General features: G+C 47.6%; 1 protein-coding gene across 13 annotated transcripts in view; it reads right to left on the bottom strand.

Moving 5' to 3' along the window:
* The window catches only part of LOC129861971 (pleckstrin homology domain-containing family A member 5-like), a 260,961-nt gene that overhangs the window by 109,837 nt on the left and 137,228 nt on the right, over nt 1-13,896 (bottom strand). For 9 of the 13 annotated variants that reach the window (XM_055933206.1, XM_055933212.1, XM_055933207.1 and 6 more), the window contains 2 exons: nt 9,562-9,645; nt 6,277-6,315 (listed from right to left, as the gene is read on the bottom strand). In XM_055933206.1, coding sequence (XP_055789181.1) covers nt 6,277-6,315; nt 9,562-9,645 — 123 coding nt within the window. The remainder of the gene's footprint in view (nt 1-6,276; nt 6,316-9,561; nt 9,646-13,896) is intronic. The other 4 variants (XM_055933210.1, XM_055933211.1, XM_055933219.1 and 1 more) reach the window with 1 other exon arrangement.

Below are 13,896 nucleotides of genomic sequence, written 5' to 3'. Positions count from 1 at the left end.
CCTGCTGCTGCCGTCGCATGAGGGCTGACGCCATGGTTGGCTGCAGGCAGCAATGGACACCAGAGGACCCACCCACACACACCCACACACAGAAATATGTGGTGATGGCATATTTCAGCTCACACTGCAGAGTGAAAAACAGTTAGCACAAGTTGAAAATACTTCCAGAAGAAAATGGAGAGATCATTAAAACTGGAGTCTTTAAAAAAATATGTATTAGTGGTCACAAATGGGGCCCTTGATGAATTCTATAGTGATGGCTGTTAGTCAGGCTGGTGGGGAACAGGGCTGGGTTGTTGATGATGTGGAGGGACCTCGTCAGGCTGGTGGGGAACAGGGCTGGGTTATTGATGATGTGGAGGGACCGTGTCAGGCTGGTGAGGAACAGTGCTGGGTTATTGATGATGTGGAGGGTCCGTGTCAGGCTGGTGGGGAACAGGGCTGGGTTGTTGTTGATGTGGAGGGACCGTGTCAGGCTGGTGGGGAACAGGGCTGGGTTGTTGTTGATGTGGAGGGACCGTGTCAGGCTGGTGGGGAACAGGGCTGGGTTGTTGTTGATGTGGAGGGACCGTGTCAGGCTGGTGGGGAACAGGGCTGGGTTGTTGTTGATGTGGAGGGACCGTGTCAGGCTGGTGGGGAACAGGGCTGGGTTATTGATGATGTGGAGGGACCGTGTCAGGCTGGTGGGGAACAGGGCTGGGTTGTTGTTGATGTGGAGGGACCGTGTCAGGCTGGTGGGGAACAGGGCTGGGTTGTTGATGATGTGGAGGGACCGTGTCAGGCTGGTGGGGAACAGGGCTGGGTTGTTGTTGATGTGGAGGGACCGTGTCAGGCTGGTGGGGAACAGGGCTGGGTTATTGATGATGTGGAGGGACCGTGTCAGGCTGGTGGGGAACAGGGCTGGGTTATTGATGATGTGGAGGGACCGTGTCAGGCTGGTGAGGAACAGTGCTGGGTTATTGATGATGTGGAGGGACCGTGTCAGGCTGGTGGGGAACAGGGCTGGGTTGTTGTTGATGTGGAGGGACCGTGTCAGGCTGGTGGGGAACAGGGCTGGGTTATTGATGATGTGGAGGGACCGTGTCAGGCTGGTGGGGAACAGGGCTGGGTTGTTGTTGATGTGGAGGGACCGTGTCAGGCTGGTGGGGAACAGGGCTGGGTTGTTGTTGATGTGGAGGGACCGTGTCAGGCTGGTGGGGAACAGGGCTGGGTTATTGATGATGTGGAGGGACCGTGTCAGGCTGGTGGGGAACAGGGCTGGGTTATTGATGATGTGGAGGGACCGTGTCAGGCTGGTGGGGAACAGGGCTGGGTTGTTGTTGATGTGGAGGGACCGTGTCAGGCTGGTGGGGAACAGGGCTGGGTTGTTGTTGATGTGGAGGGACCGTGTCAGGCTGGTGGGGAACAGGGCTGGGTTATTGATGATGTGGAGGGACCGTGTCAGGCTGGTGGGGAACAGGGCTGGGTTATTGATGATGTGGAGGGACCTCGTCAGGCTGGTGGGGAACAGGGCTGGGTTGTTGATGATGTGGAGGGACCGTGTCAGGCTGGTGGGGAACAGGGCTGGGATGTTGATGATGTGGAGGGGCCGTGTCAGGCTGGTGGGAAACAGGGCTGGGTTATTGATGATGTGGAGGGACCGTGTCAGGCTGGTGGGGAACAGGGCTGGGTTGTTGATGATGTGGAGGGACCGTGTCAGGCTGGTGGGGAACAGGGCTGGGTTATTGATGATGTGGAGGGACCTCGTCAGGCTGGTGGGGAACAGGGCTGGGATGTTGATGATGTGGAGGGGCCGTGTCAGGCTGGTGGGGAACAGGGCTGGGTTATTGATGATGTGGAGGGACCGTGTCAGGCTGGTGGGGAACAGGGCTGGGTTGTTGATGATGTGGAGGGACCGTGTCAGGCTGGTGGGGAACAGGGCTGGGTTATTGATGATGTGGAGGGACCGTGTCAGGCTGGTGGGGAACAGGGCTGGGTTGTTGATGATGTGGAGGGACCTCGTCAGGCTGGTGGGGAACAGGGCTGGGTTGTTGATGATGTGGAGGGACCGTGTCAGGCTGGTGGGGAACAGGGCTGGGTTATTGATGATGTGGAGGGACCGTGTCAGGCTGGTGGGGAACAGGGCTGGGTTATTGATGATGTGGAGGGACCGTGTCAGGCTGGTGGGGAACAGGGCTGGGTTGTTGTTGATGTAATTCAACTAGGTCTGACAACTCAACTAGGTCTGGCAACTCAACTAGTTCTGGCAACTCAACTAGTTCTGACAACATGCTACAATAGATATTAGAAGGAGCAGCATATCCTACTGTCTTGTAAGGCACACTGCTTTACTTCGTCACACCTATTGTGTATCTCACAGACTGCAGAGGCTGCAGTAGTTTATGTGTCGGGGGGCTAGGGTCAGTCTGTTATATCTGGAGTACTTCTCCTGTCTTATCCGGTGTCCTGTGTGAATTTAAGTATGCTCTCTCTAATTATCTCTTTCTCTCTTTCTTTCTCTCTCTCGGAGGACCTGAGCCCTAGGACCATGCCTCAGGACTACCTGGCATGATGACCCCTTGCTGTCCCCAGTCCACCTGGCCGTGCTGCTGCTCCAGTTTCAACTGTTCTGCCTGCGGCTATGGTACCCTGACCTGTTCACCGGACGTGCTACCTGTCCCAGACCTGCTGTTTTCAACTCTCTAGAGACAGCAGGAGCGGTAGAGATACTCTTAATGATCGGCTATGAAAAGCCAACTGACATTTACTCCTGAGGTGCTGACTTGTTGCACCCTCGACAACTACTGTGATTATTATTATTTGACCATGCTGGTCATTTATGAACATTTGAACATCTTGGCCATGTTCTGTTATAATCTCCACCCGGCACAGCCAGAAGAGGACTGGACACCCCTCATAGCCTGGTTCCTCTCTAGGTTTCTTCCTAGGTTTTGGCCTTTCTAGGGAGTTTTTCCTAGCCACCGTGCTTCTACACCTGCATTGCTTGCTGTTTGGGGTTTTAGGCTGGGTTTCTGTATAGCACTTTGAGATATCAGCTGATGTAAGAAGGGCTATATAAATACGTCTACTTCCAGCTCACACTCTCAAACACGTAGATCCCCTGAACGCCGTCACTCTCCAGATCCCAATCACCTGAATTCTGATCACCTGTTCACACACCTGTCATTATCACACACTATTTAGTTCAGTTCTTTGCACCCCATCACTGTGAGGTATTGTTTGTTTTGTGACACACTTCTATTCAGAGCGCTGTTTTTCCCGTAATTTAATCCTCCTGTGTATGATAGTGAGGCAGGCAAAAACTAACAACGCCTTTTGCCTATTCCCTGCCTGTACTTTAGCCTATCGGATTTCCTGTTATCAACCTATTGCCTGATCTCCCGGACAACGTTACTAGCCTTTTCCCTGCCTGTACAGTTGCCTTGTTGGACCCCCTGTGTATGACCTCCTGCCTGCCCCTGGACCCAGCTACCTGCCTCCTCCTGTGGTCCTTTACAATAAACACCTGCTGTGCCCAGAACGTGAAACCAGCTCTCTGTCTCCCATCGTGTTCATTACACGGACCAAGTGTTACTCTTCGCTACCTTCATGTAGAGGGAGGAGTATGTGTGTGCTCACAAAAAAAATGACGGAACTGACTGGCCGAGAATACAATTTAAAACAACCACGACAGCATTTGTCATTGAAAAGGGGGAGACTGTGAAAAGGTGAATGAGAGCTGCTTTAATTCAGGAGAATTTTGTTCTGACTTTGCTTCAAGCTCATCATCTCACAACGAAACGGCAACGAGACCAGGGCCCGTATTCACAAACAGAGTGCTGATGGGATATAGGATCAGTTTTGCATCATCACAATGAATAAGAATATTTGGACAAGGGGACCTGATCCGAGATACAGATCTTCTCACGGCAGGCAAGCAAAACACATAGACGTGCATACACACAAATAGGTTACTACAGTACTTTCAACAATTAAAGAGTATGCACTTGCTCAATGGGCAGCGGTCAGAAACAGGGTTAAGTCTTACCTGTGCAGCCTGTGGTATGTCAGGAATGAAAAGGGCATTAAAACACCAGACATTCTTGAAGTGGTACCACGTTCATGCAGTTTCGAGACGTTGTTAAGCTCAGATGTATGACAAAATGCCCGAGTTAGCTTCTCTAATATTAGGATGTGTAATATTATGTGTCACACTCTGAGACTTTTAAAAAAACGACGTGGACCAATCAAGACTGTCCAACCACCTGGAAGATCGTCTTGTTCTTTTGGTGAAATATAGCATTGGCTGGAGAAGAAGACGTTTGCTAAGATTAGCCTAGTTAACTAAACTACAGTAAACAGAGTGGCAACTGGCAAGGCATTGCAAGGCTTTGTCCACCATTTAGTTTATGCATTAGTTGCAATGATTTCACTATTCAAATAATATAAATTATTTCTTGGGGGGGGGGGGGGGGGGAATATCTGGATAGTCAAAATATATGTTAAAGATTTTTTTTATTTCTTTTTAGTTCAATGGAGTCTTGTTCATGTGACAGTCTGTGTGTGGCACGGACGGAGGGAGAGAGTGAGAAATGATCCAAACCGACTCCCGCTAGTTAAACAAACTTGTTTGCTTCCATAGGTTCTCTATCATACCATCTGATAGTGGCTGTTTTGACTGCATCAAGTCATTGTAAAGTTAGCCATCTAGCTAAAGTAGCATTGTAAAGTTAGCCATCTAGCTAAAGTAGCATTGTAAAGTTAGCCATCTAGCTTAAGTAGCATTGAAAAGTTAGCCATCTAGCTAAAGTAGCATTGTAAAGTTAGCCATCTAGCTAAAGTAGCACTGTAAAGTTAGCCATCTGGCTAAAGTAGAATTGTAAAGTTAGCCATCTAGCTAAAGTAGAATTGTAAAGTTAGCCATCTAGCTAAAGTAGCATTGAAAAGTTAGCCATCTAGCTAAAGTAGAAATGCTAATTGAGGCTATTTTGAGGCGTCCTTATCTACAACATTTTAGTCATTTAGCAGACGCTCTAATCCAGAGTGATTTACAGGAGCAGTTAGGATTAAGTGCCTTGCTCAAGGGCACATTGACAGATGTATCACTTAGTCAGCTCGGGATTCAAACCAGCAACTTTTTGGTTACTGGCCCAACGCTCTTAAGTGCTAGGCTACCTGCTGTTCATATGAAACAGCCTACCTGTTGGTTGATTATTGTAGCCTATTTCTTCTCATTTAGCCAACTTCATTCCATAATTTTAATTCCATTTTGCATTGATTAGAAATCTCCCACTTCACTTGCTACACACGGGAGCATGTGACTGTAGCTTCGCTGTGATTGGATGGTAATAACAACAAGCTACACGCGTGATGTCATAAAAACATTTAGAATGTAATGCTCAATCCTTCTAGGCTATGTAGCAATGTCACATAGATAATTACATTTTAGACATAGGCCAAATATTCTAGACATAGGCCAAATACTCTCCCAAGTATTCGAGTACCAACGTCCGGAATAACCGTGCCCTATGTTAGACAATTTCCCATTGGCTTTTAATATTGGGGACTTTTGTGTGGGCATTAGAGCGGGGGCGATAGGGGCAAAAATCCATATCACGATAAATTGACTGAATTATCACGATAACGATACATTGAACGATACATTTATAACATTAATTTGCAACACAACAACTGTTACTTATGACCCTGAAACCTACTACTACTTCTTATGACCCTTAAACTTACTTTTGCTAATCACCCATATTAGCAAAAGTATTTCAGTTTAAACCTCACCTTTCTCTCATAGGGCCCTATAGGTTATTTATTGTAATGAACGAAATCAGCAAAATGTCCACAATAAGTTTTCTCCTTTTTCATAATGGCTCTCTCTTGTCCCTCTACAGCAAACAGATTGTGAGCAATATGTTTTGGAAAAATCGATTCTCAATAAAAAAATAAAAAAATCACAGTATCGAATCGCAATCCATATTGGTATCGGGAAGTTCGTATCGTGATAATATAGAACGGTGAGGTCCCTAGCACTTCCCAGGCCTAGATAGGATCTTGTCTGTTAGTAGCTTAGTTTGATCATTTGGTTGAACACATCATATGGTCCAGACTCCAAACAACAACATACACTGTACAGTACTAGCAGGACGTCAGGCAAAACAGTTAGTCAAACAACACAGAACAACATAAACAGAGGAGTGTAACAGTGCTTTACACAAAAGTGCTTTTACATAACAGTTACTTTAGAGTAACACAATAAGCATCCATTTGAACCTAGCGTTACATTACCTTCTAAACATTGGGCGAACCACTTTTCCACAATTCAAGCTACAAAACACAAGGGGAAAAATGTTTAATCAATGGCGATACTGTTAAGTCTATAAAAGATTGCCTAGAGAAGAGATGGGCAATGCCAGTCCTTGGCAGCAGTTGGGCGTGCGACAGTTGGACTCGCTATTTCATACCTTAACACGCATAGAAACCAAGGGTTGGAACCAACATTGTTTTCTAATAGTTTCGTTCTGAACGGAACCATTATTTTCTTCAGTTCCGTTCCACTGTTCCGACCAGCAAAATAAAGTTATGAACATGCTTCCAACCTCGTATTTCAATTTTTTACAAATTTATATCGTTCCTTTCTGGTTTTTTTAAACCTCTGAAAGTATGTTTATTTTACATTTAGCTCAACATTAAATTACTTCACCAATCAGGCAGCACGGATAGAGCAGCTCGCTATGGAGGGGGCAAGCTATAGCTCAGTGTTGTAGCTCAGTGCTATAGCTCAGTGTTGTAGCTCAGTGCTATAGCTCAGTGCTGTAGCTCAGTGTTGTAGCTCAGTGCTGTAGCTCAGTGCTATAGCTCAGTGTTGTAGCTCAGTGTTGTAGCTCAGTGCTGTAGCTCAGTGCTGTAGCTCAGTGTTGTAGCTCAGTGTTGTAGCTCAGTGCTGTGGCTCAGTGCTGTAGCTCAGTGCTGTAGCTCAGTGTTGTAGCTCAGTGTTGTAGCTCAGTGTTGTAGCTCAGTGCTGTAGCTCAGTGTTGTAGCTCAGTGTTGTAGCTCAGTGTTGTAGATCAGTGTTGTAGCTCAGTGCTGTAGCCCAGTGTTGTAGCTCAGTGCTGTAGCTCAGTGCTGTAGCTCAGTGTTGTAGCTCAGTGCTGTAGCTCAGTGCTGTAGCTCAGTGTTGTAGCTCAGTGTTGTAGCTCAGTGTTGTAGCTCAGTGCTGTAGCTCAGTGCTGTAGCTCAGTGCTGTAGCTGTAGTGTAGTGCTATAGCTCAGTGCTGTAGCTCAGTGCTATAGCTCAGTGCTGTAGCTCAGTGCTATAGCTCAGTGCTGTAGCTCAGTGCTGTAGCTCAGTGCTGTAGCTCAGTGCTGTAGCTCAGTGCTGTAGCTCAGTGTTGTAGCTCAGTGCTGTAGCTCAGTGTTGTAGCTCAGTGCTGTAGCCCAGTGTTGTAGCTCAGTGTTGTAGCTCAGTGCTGTAGCTCAGTGCTGTAGCTCAGTGCTGTAGCTCAGTGTTGTAGCTCAGTGCTGTAGCTCAGTGCTGTAGCTCAGTGTTGTAGCTCAGTGCTGTAGCTCAGTGTTGTAGCTCAGTGTTGTAGCTCAGTGTTGTAGCTCAGTGTTGTAGCTCAACATGCATTATCTGAATTGGGCCCACAGATTTATACCAACTGAGGAGAGGCTTCAACGGAGGAACTTTAAATGTCTTTGAACTTCAGAATTGGCTTAACGTTGGACCAGAGAAGCTAGTTAGCTAACAAGCTTGTGTGTGCAGAGCAGCACCAAAATTAAAAAACATGTCTCATCTTTTTGTAGTTAATAAATCCAATGTGAAATGTGGTAACTATACTATCCGTAAGTAGCATGGAAAAAGTGAATTGCTTCTTCTCTCATTAAAAATCTCTCTCCTCATCTTCTGAATCCCACTGATAATGTCAGTACGCTACAGCTATGCTTCAGAGGGGCATGTAGCCTACATGATTTTCAGCTGGCAGGCAGACACTATTAGAAGTTTCTGATTGACAGAGGGAGGGCTTTGCATAGGCACTTTGTTGTGTTGTATTGTAGGACTGGGGAAAAAATGCCCGAAAAGTAAAGTTATTAAAAGGTAGGATTTTTCCACATCTGTAATGGCATTGGTTTGAACAGGAACTCAAAGAACTACAACTAGTCTGAACGTGAACTCAAAGAACTACAAATAGTTTGAACATGAACTCAAAGAACTACAACTAGTTTGAACATTAACTAAAAGAACTACAACTAGTCTGAACAGGAACTCAAAGAACTACAACTAGTTTGAACATGAACTCAAAGAACTACAACTAGTTTGAACATTAACTCAAAGAACTACAACTAGTTTGAACATTAACTCAAAGAACTACAACTAGTCTGAACATGAACTCAAAGAACTACAACTAGTTTGAACAGTTGCAACAAGAATGTCCAGAATTCAGAAGGAGACTGAAACTTGATTTAAGACACCTTCTATCAGGTGAGGTTGAAATAGCACAGGAGTCTATATCAAGGTAGTATGAATCTTCCTCTACTTCAAACAGCTGCTTGTGGGGGGGATGTGAAAGTGAACATGTGGACAGTGTTTCTCAACCCAGTCATCAGGGGCTTGAAAGGGTTGTTGAATTGGATTGGGCTTGTGTTGGAATAGAGCAGATATATGGAATGACAGGTGTTCCCTGAGAACTGTCTTGTCAACATGTTCTAGGAGAGACATCTATCAGAGGGCCAGAGCTGAGCTTAGCTGGCAGGTATGGTGAGCTATGAAGGGGGCCCAGTGCTCCGAAAGGACTAGATAGGTTCAAGCAATATAGCACCTCTCTTTCTGAACGGCTGAGTGGAGTCATACTGATTTACACCTATCAAATCATTTCAGATCTACAAGAGTGCCTAGGGGGGCAGGGTTTAGGGGTCGATTTGTGCGCACCGCTCTCTCTCTTCAGTCGGTTATGCAACTGAGAGTGAAAGGGCTTAAACTCACCGGTAACATGTGCCCCTCAGAGGTGAGTGGCTGTGGTTGAGAAGAACAGAACGGAAAAGAGCTCAAACTCTAACCCTCTCTCCGTATCTGATGGGTAGAAGAAGGACGAGGAGGATTGATTCTCAAGTGCAGCACAATGCACCACGCGTCAGGCAATCAGCAGACCTGCAGATGCTTCCTCAGTCACAATGTATTTTCTTTTCAGAACCTCATCTACCCACAGCCATTGTAAACATGTTTATAACTAACCTATGCACCAATACTGGGAAGAAAACGTCAGGCACATTTTATACATACTCCAACCATTACAGATGACTGATATTGATGACCCTTGTAATCTCATCAGAGGAAAGACTGTTCATTTGAAACCATTTTTCTGTTAAAGTCCCAATGATGGGACAATGAGGAGAGAAACAGAAGAATCATTCAACTCATGAAAGGGAAACTTGTAAATAGGGAAATGTTGGGTCGCCATAACTAATACTGAGTGCGTGGAAAGAGGAACGTCCTAGAGTTCCTACGACGATCTGACTGCACAGCTCAGAAATGCTGTCTGATGGCATTCTGAACAGCAACATGAAGAGACTCACTGTTCGTTGACGACAAAGATGCAGTTGTCTTGTGAGGGACAGCCCGAGACAGGATGCTTGCAGGTCACCTTCCGCTCATTGTGGCTAGAGAGAGAGAGGAAAAGAGAGTGAGAGAGAGAGAGAGGAAAAGAGAGTGAGAGAGAGAGAGAGGAAAAGAGAGGGAGAGAGAGAGAGAGGAAAAGAGAGGGAGAGAGAGAGAGGAAAAGAGAGGGAGAGAGAAGAAAAGAGAGGGAGAGAGAGAGAGGAAAAGAGAGGGAGAGAGAAAATGTTAGAACAGAATAGCCTCTTTAGACCCGTCAATAACCAATATGTCCACCTGTCATCTCTCTCTCTATCCCTCCTCTGTCATCTCTCTAGCCGAGGACCCCTAAAGAGTGGATGAATAGACTTGCAAGTGACCGTGAAATCCCTATCCCTCAGTCCCTCAATCCCTACATCCCCACAGCCTCCCAAAAGCGGAAGACAGGACATTATTTTTTGGTGGGGAATATGTGCACGGTTGAGAACGAGGTTAGGACTGCTTTAACCCTTACACTGATTTTGCAAGGAGAGTTGAGCCCAGGTCACATTCTGTCCCTTTAACACGAGGTTAGGGTATGAAATGGGAGTCGAGAGCTTGAGATTCAGGACAGTGCAGACAGTCATTTTATGGGGCAACCTGATCACACTGTGCTGTGCTAGTCAGGGAATGTATCAGTGTGGTGAAAGCTCCAAATCCACACCACTCTGCAGCACAATGGCACCCACACACAAGCATGCACTGGCACCCACACACCATCACAGTAAAATATAAAATAACAGTAAAGCCTCCTAAACCATCGGGAGTTATAAAACGGAACAGAAAACAGACGAAGACACGCTCTTGTAAACACATTAGGTTGTCTGAGTAAACTAGACTACAGAAGAAGTGTATAAATACAGGACGTTGCAACGGATCACAGGAGAAATGCAAAAGCCTCTACTTTCTACCCTGAAAGAAAATGTCCTACCACTGACTCACTGGACCCTAGTTCACACACTACTAACCCCTCTCCTTTCTCTGACAACTCAGCAGCCCAGAGCAGAGAAGTAGTGAACAGATGCATTAAAAACCTGGAGATGTGTGTCGTAGTGAACTTCAACATTCTGATCCTCCTTCACCAGCCATGCATGAAGACACCAGTTCACTGCAGTTACTATACTCCCGGTAGACACCAGTTCACTGCAGTTACTATACTCCCGGTAGACACCAGTTCACTGCAGTTACTATACTCCCGGTAGACACCAGTTCACTGCAGTTACTATACTCCCGGTAGAGACCAGTTCACTGCAGTTACTATACTCCCGGTAGAGACCAGTTCACTGCAGTTACTATACTCCCGGTAGAGACCAGTTCACTGCAGTTACTATACTCCTATATAGGCTAGTTTCGCTCGCTAAAACTATTCCGTGTATAGCCTACGCTGTCACGCAGGAAGTTCTCTATGAGTGTGTGAACTTGTGAGGAGCTCAGTCTGACCCGTCTCTAGACTCCTGCAGCCTTCCCCTTTCTCCTGCCCTATCTCTCCTCCCCTGCCCTGCCTCTCCTCCACTGCCCTATCTCTCCTCCCCTGCCCTGCCTCTCCTCCCCTGCACCGCCTCTCCTCCCCTGCACCGCCTCTCCTCCCCTGCACCGCCTCTCCTCCCCTGCACCGCCTCTCCTCCACTGACCCTGCCTCTCCTCCACTGCCCTGCCTCTCCTCCCCTATCTCTCCTCCCCTGCACTGCCTCTCCTCCCCTGCCCTGCCTCTCCTCCCCTGCCCTGCCTCTCCTCCCCTACACTGCCTCTCCTCCCCTATCTCTCCTCCCCTATCTCTCCTCCCCTATCTCTCCTCCCCTATCTCTCCTCCCCTCCCATATCTCTCCTCCACTGCACTGCCTCTCCTCCACTGCACTGCCTCTCCTCCACTGCACTGCCTCTCCTCCACTGCACTGCCTCTCCTCCACTGCACTGCCTCTCCTCCACTGCACTGCCTCTCCTCCACTGCACTGCCTCTCCTCCACTGCACTGCCTCTCCTCCACTGCACTGCCTCTCCTCCACTGCACTGCCTCTCCTCCACTGCACTGCCTCTCCTCCCATGCCTCTCCTCCCCTGCCCTGCCTCTCCTCCACTGCCCTGCCTCTCCTCCACTGCCCTGCCTCTCCTCCACTGCCCTGCCTCTCCTCCCTTGCCTCTCCTCTAGCCCCCTGCCTCTCCTCCCCTGCCCTGCCTCTCCTCCCCTGCACCGCCTCTCCTCCCCTGCACCGCCTCTCCTCCCCTGCACCGCCTCTCCTCCCCTGCACCGCCTCTCCTCCCCTGCCTCTCCTCTAGCCCCTGCCTCTCCTCCACTGCCCTGCCTCTCCTCCACTGCCCTGCCTCTCCTCCCTTGCCTCTCCTCTAGCCCCCTGCCTCTCCTCCACTGCCCTGCCTCTCCTCCCTTGCCTCTCCTCTAGCCCCCTGCCTCTCCTCCCCTGCCCTGCCTCTCCTCCCCTGCACCGCCTCTCCTCCCCTGCACCGCCTCTCCTCCACTGCCTTGCCTCTCCTCCCCTGCCTCTCCTCCCCTATCGCTCCTCCCCTGCCTCTCCTCCCCTACACTGCCTCTCCTCCACTGCACCTCCTCCCCTGCCTCTCCTCCCCTATCTCTCCTCTCCTCCCCTATCTCTCCTCCCCTACACTGCCTCTCCTCCCCTACACTGCCTCTCCTCCCCTACACTGCCTCTCCTCCCCTGCCTCTCCTATCTCTCCTCCCATGCCTCTCCTCCCCTGCACTGCCTCTCCTCCCTTGCCTCTCCCTCCCTATCTTTCCTCCCCTGCCCTGCTCCAGTCATCCAGTCATGCCCTGATCACACGGAGAAGCAGGTTCCCTCCTTCCCTCCCACTTTGCCTTGCTGCTTACTGTCCAATTACAGCCCAGCTTCTCTACAGAGGAGTCCCCATAGAAATATAATTGCTCAAGTACCATGAACTGGGATGTCCGTTCTAGTAATTATATTTCTATAGTAGTCCCTTCCATATGATTAGTGCACCACCAGGACATTGTAGGGAAAAAGCATTACACCGTGCAGGCAGAGGAGAGGAGAGAAAAGGAATGGACAGGAGAAGGAGCACAGGCAGGAAACAGGATTCATCTACAATAAGTCATTACAGAGACACAGTTTCTGATCCAGAGGGTCTGAGGGCTGGGGAAGTATCACCGTTCAGCTGCTCCTCACCGTCGGCTGCTGCCCGTCATAAATCAGGACTAGATTTTAAACGACCGTCAGTTGGATTGAAAACAGCCTGGGAGTTTCGAGAGCATAGGTCAGCAACAGGTGGCCCGTGGGCCAAAACTTTCCCTCCAGTGTTTTTTATGTGTGTAATTGGTCAAAAAGATTGTAAAACCACCAGGAAATCAGCAAAAAATGTGTTTAATTTAGGAAATATGTTCCAAAGTATTCTCACATATAACAAAAGAGACATATGTGATATGTGATCGTGTCTCAATGTAACCAAGGTATGAAATGACTGTTCTTTTCAAATACAATCTATTTTGGGGCTTAGTTGTGGTACAAATTGTTATAACTGTGTTTCAGCCTCCCGACCATCTGCTCCAACAAAAATTGTCCCGCGACTGAATCTAGTTACCTCCTGCTCTAGAGAGTGACTGAATCTAGTTACCTCCTGCTCTAGAGAGTGACTGAATCTAGTTACCCTCTGCGCTAGAGTGACTGAATCTAGTTACCTCCTGCTCTAGAGAGTGACTGAATCTAGTTACCTCCTGCTCTAGAGAGTGACTGAATCTAGTTACCCCCTGCTCTAGAGAGTGACTGAATCTAGTTACCTCCTGCTCTAGAGAGTGACTGAATCTAGTTACCTCCTGCTCTAGAGAGTGACTGAATCTAGTTACCCTCTGCTCTAGAAAGTGACTGAGTCAGTTAACTCATGCTCGAGAACCTGTTTCGGGTCATTCTCAACAAACTGACATTTTACCCCAAAAATATTCAAGTGTCATTTTTTACATTTTCTCTTGGATAACAAAGATTTGGATCTGTACTTATCTATTTCAAAATTACTATTATGTTTTATTAAATCAGATACTATGCATTTTACCACAATTTACACAAAATCCTCATTACTGCAACAGCTTTCAAAGACCAAAAAAGTACTAAACAAATTGGCTTATAACATTGCTCCCCGAATGAAAAGGCCTGAGTTAAACATAACACTGAATATTTAAATATTTCAAATCAAATTATAAAATGTTCATGAAATGTAATCTGACTTTTCCCCAATTTTAGTTTAACGATCATGTAGAAATGAGGGCTATTATGGTCATGTAGAATTTAGGGCTATTGTG

The sequence above is a fragment of the Salvelinus fontinalis genome, chromosome 9 (assembly GCF_029448725.1).
Source record: "Salvelinus fontinalis isolate EN_2023a chromosome 9, ASM2944872v1, whole genome shotgun sequence".
NCBI lineage: Eukaryota > Metazoa > Chordata > Actinopteri > Salmoniformes > Salmonidae > Salvelinus > Salvelinus fontinalis.
This window is presented reverse-complemented; position numbering and strand designations above follow the sequence as displayed.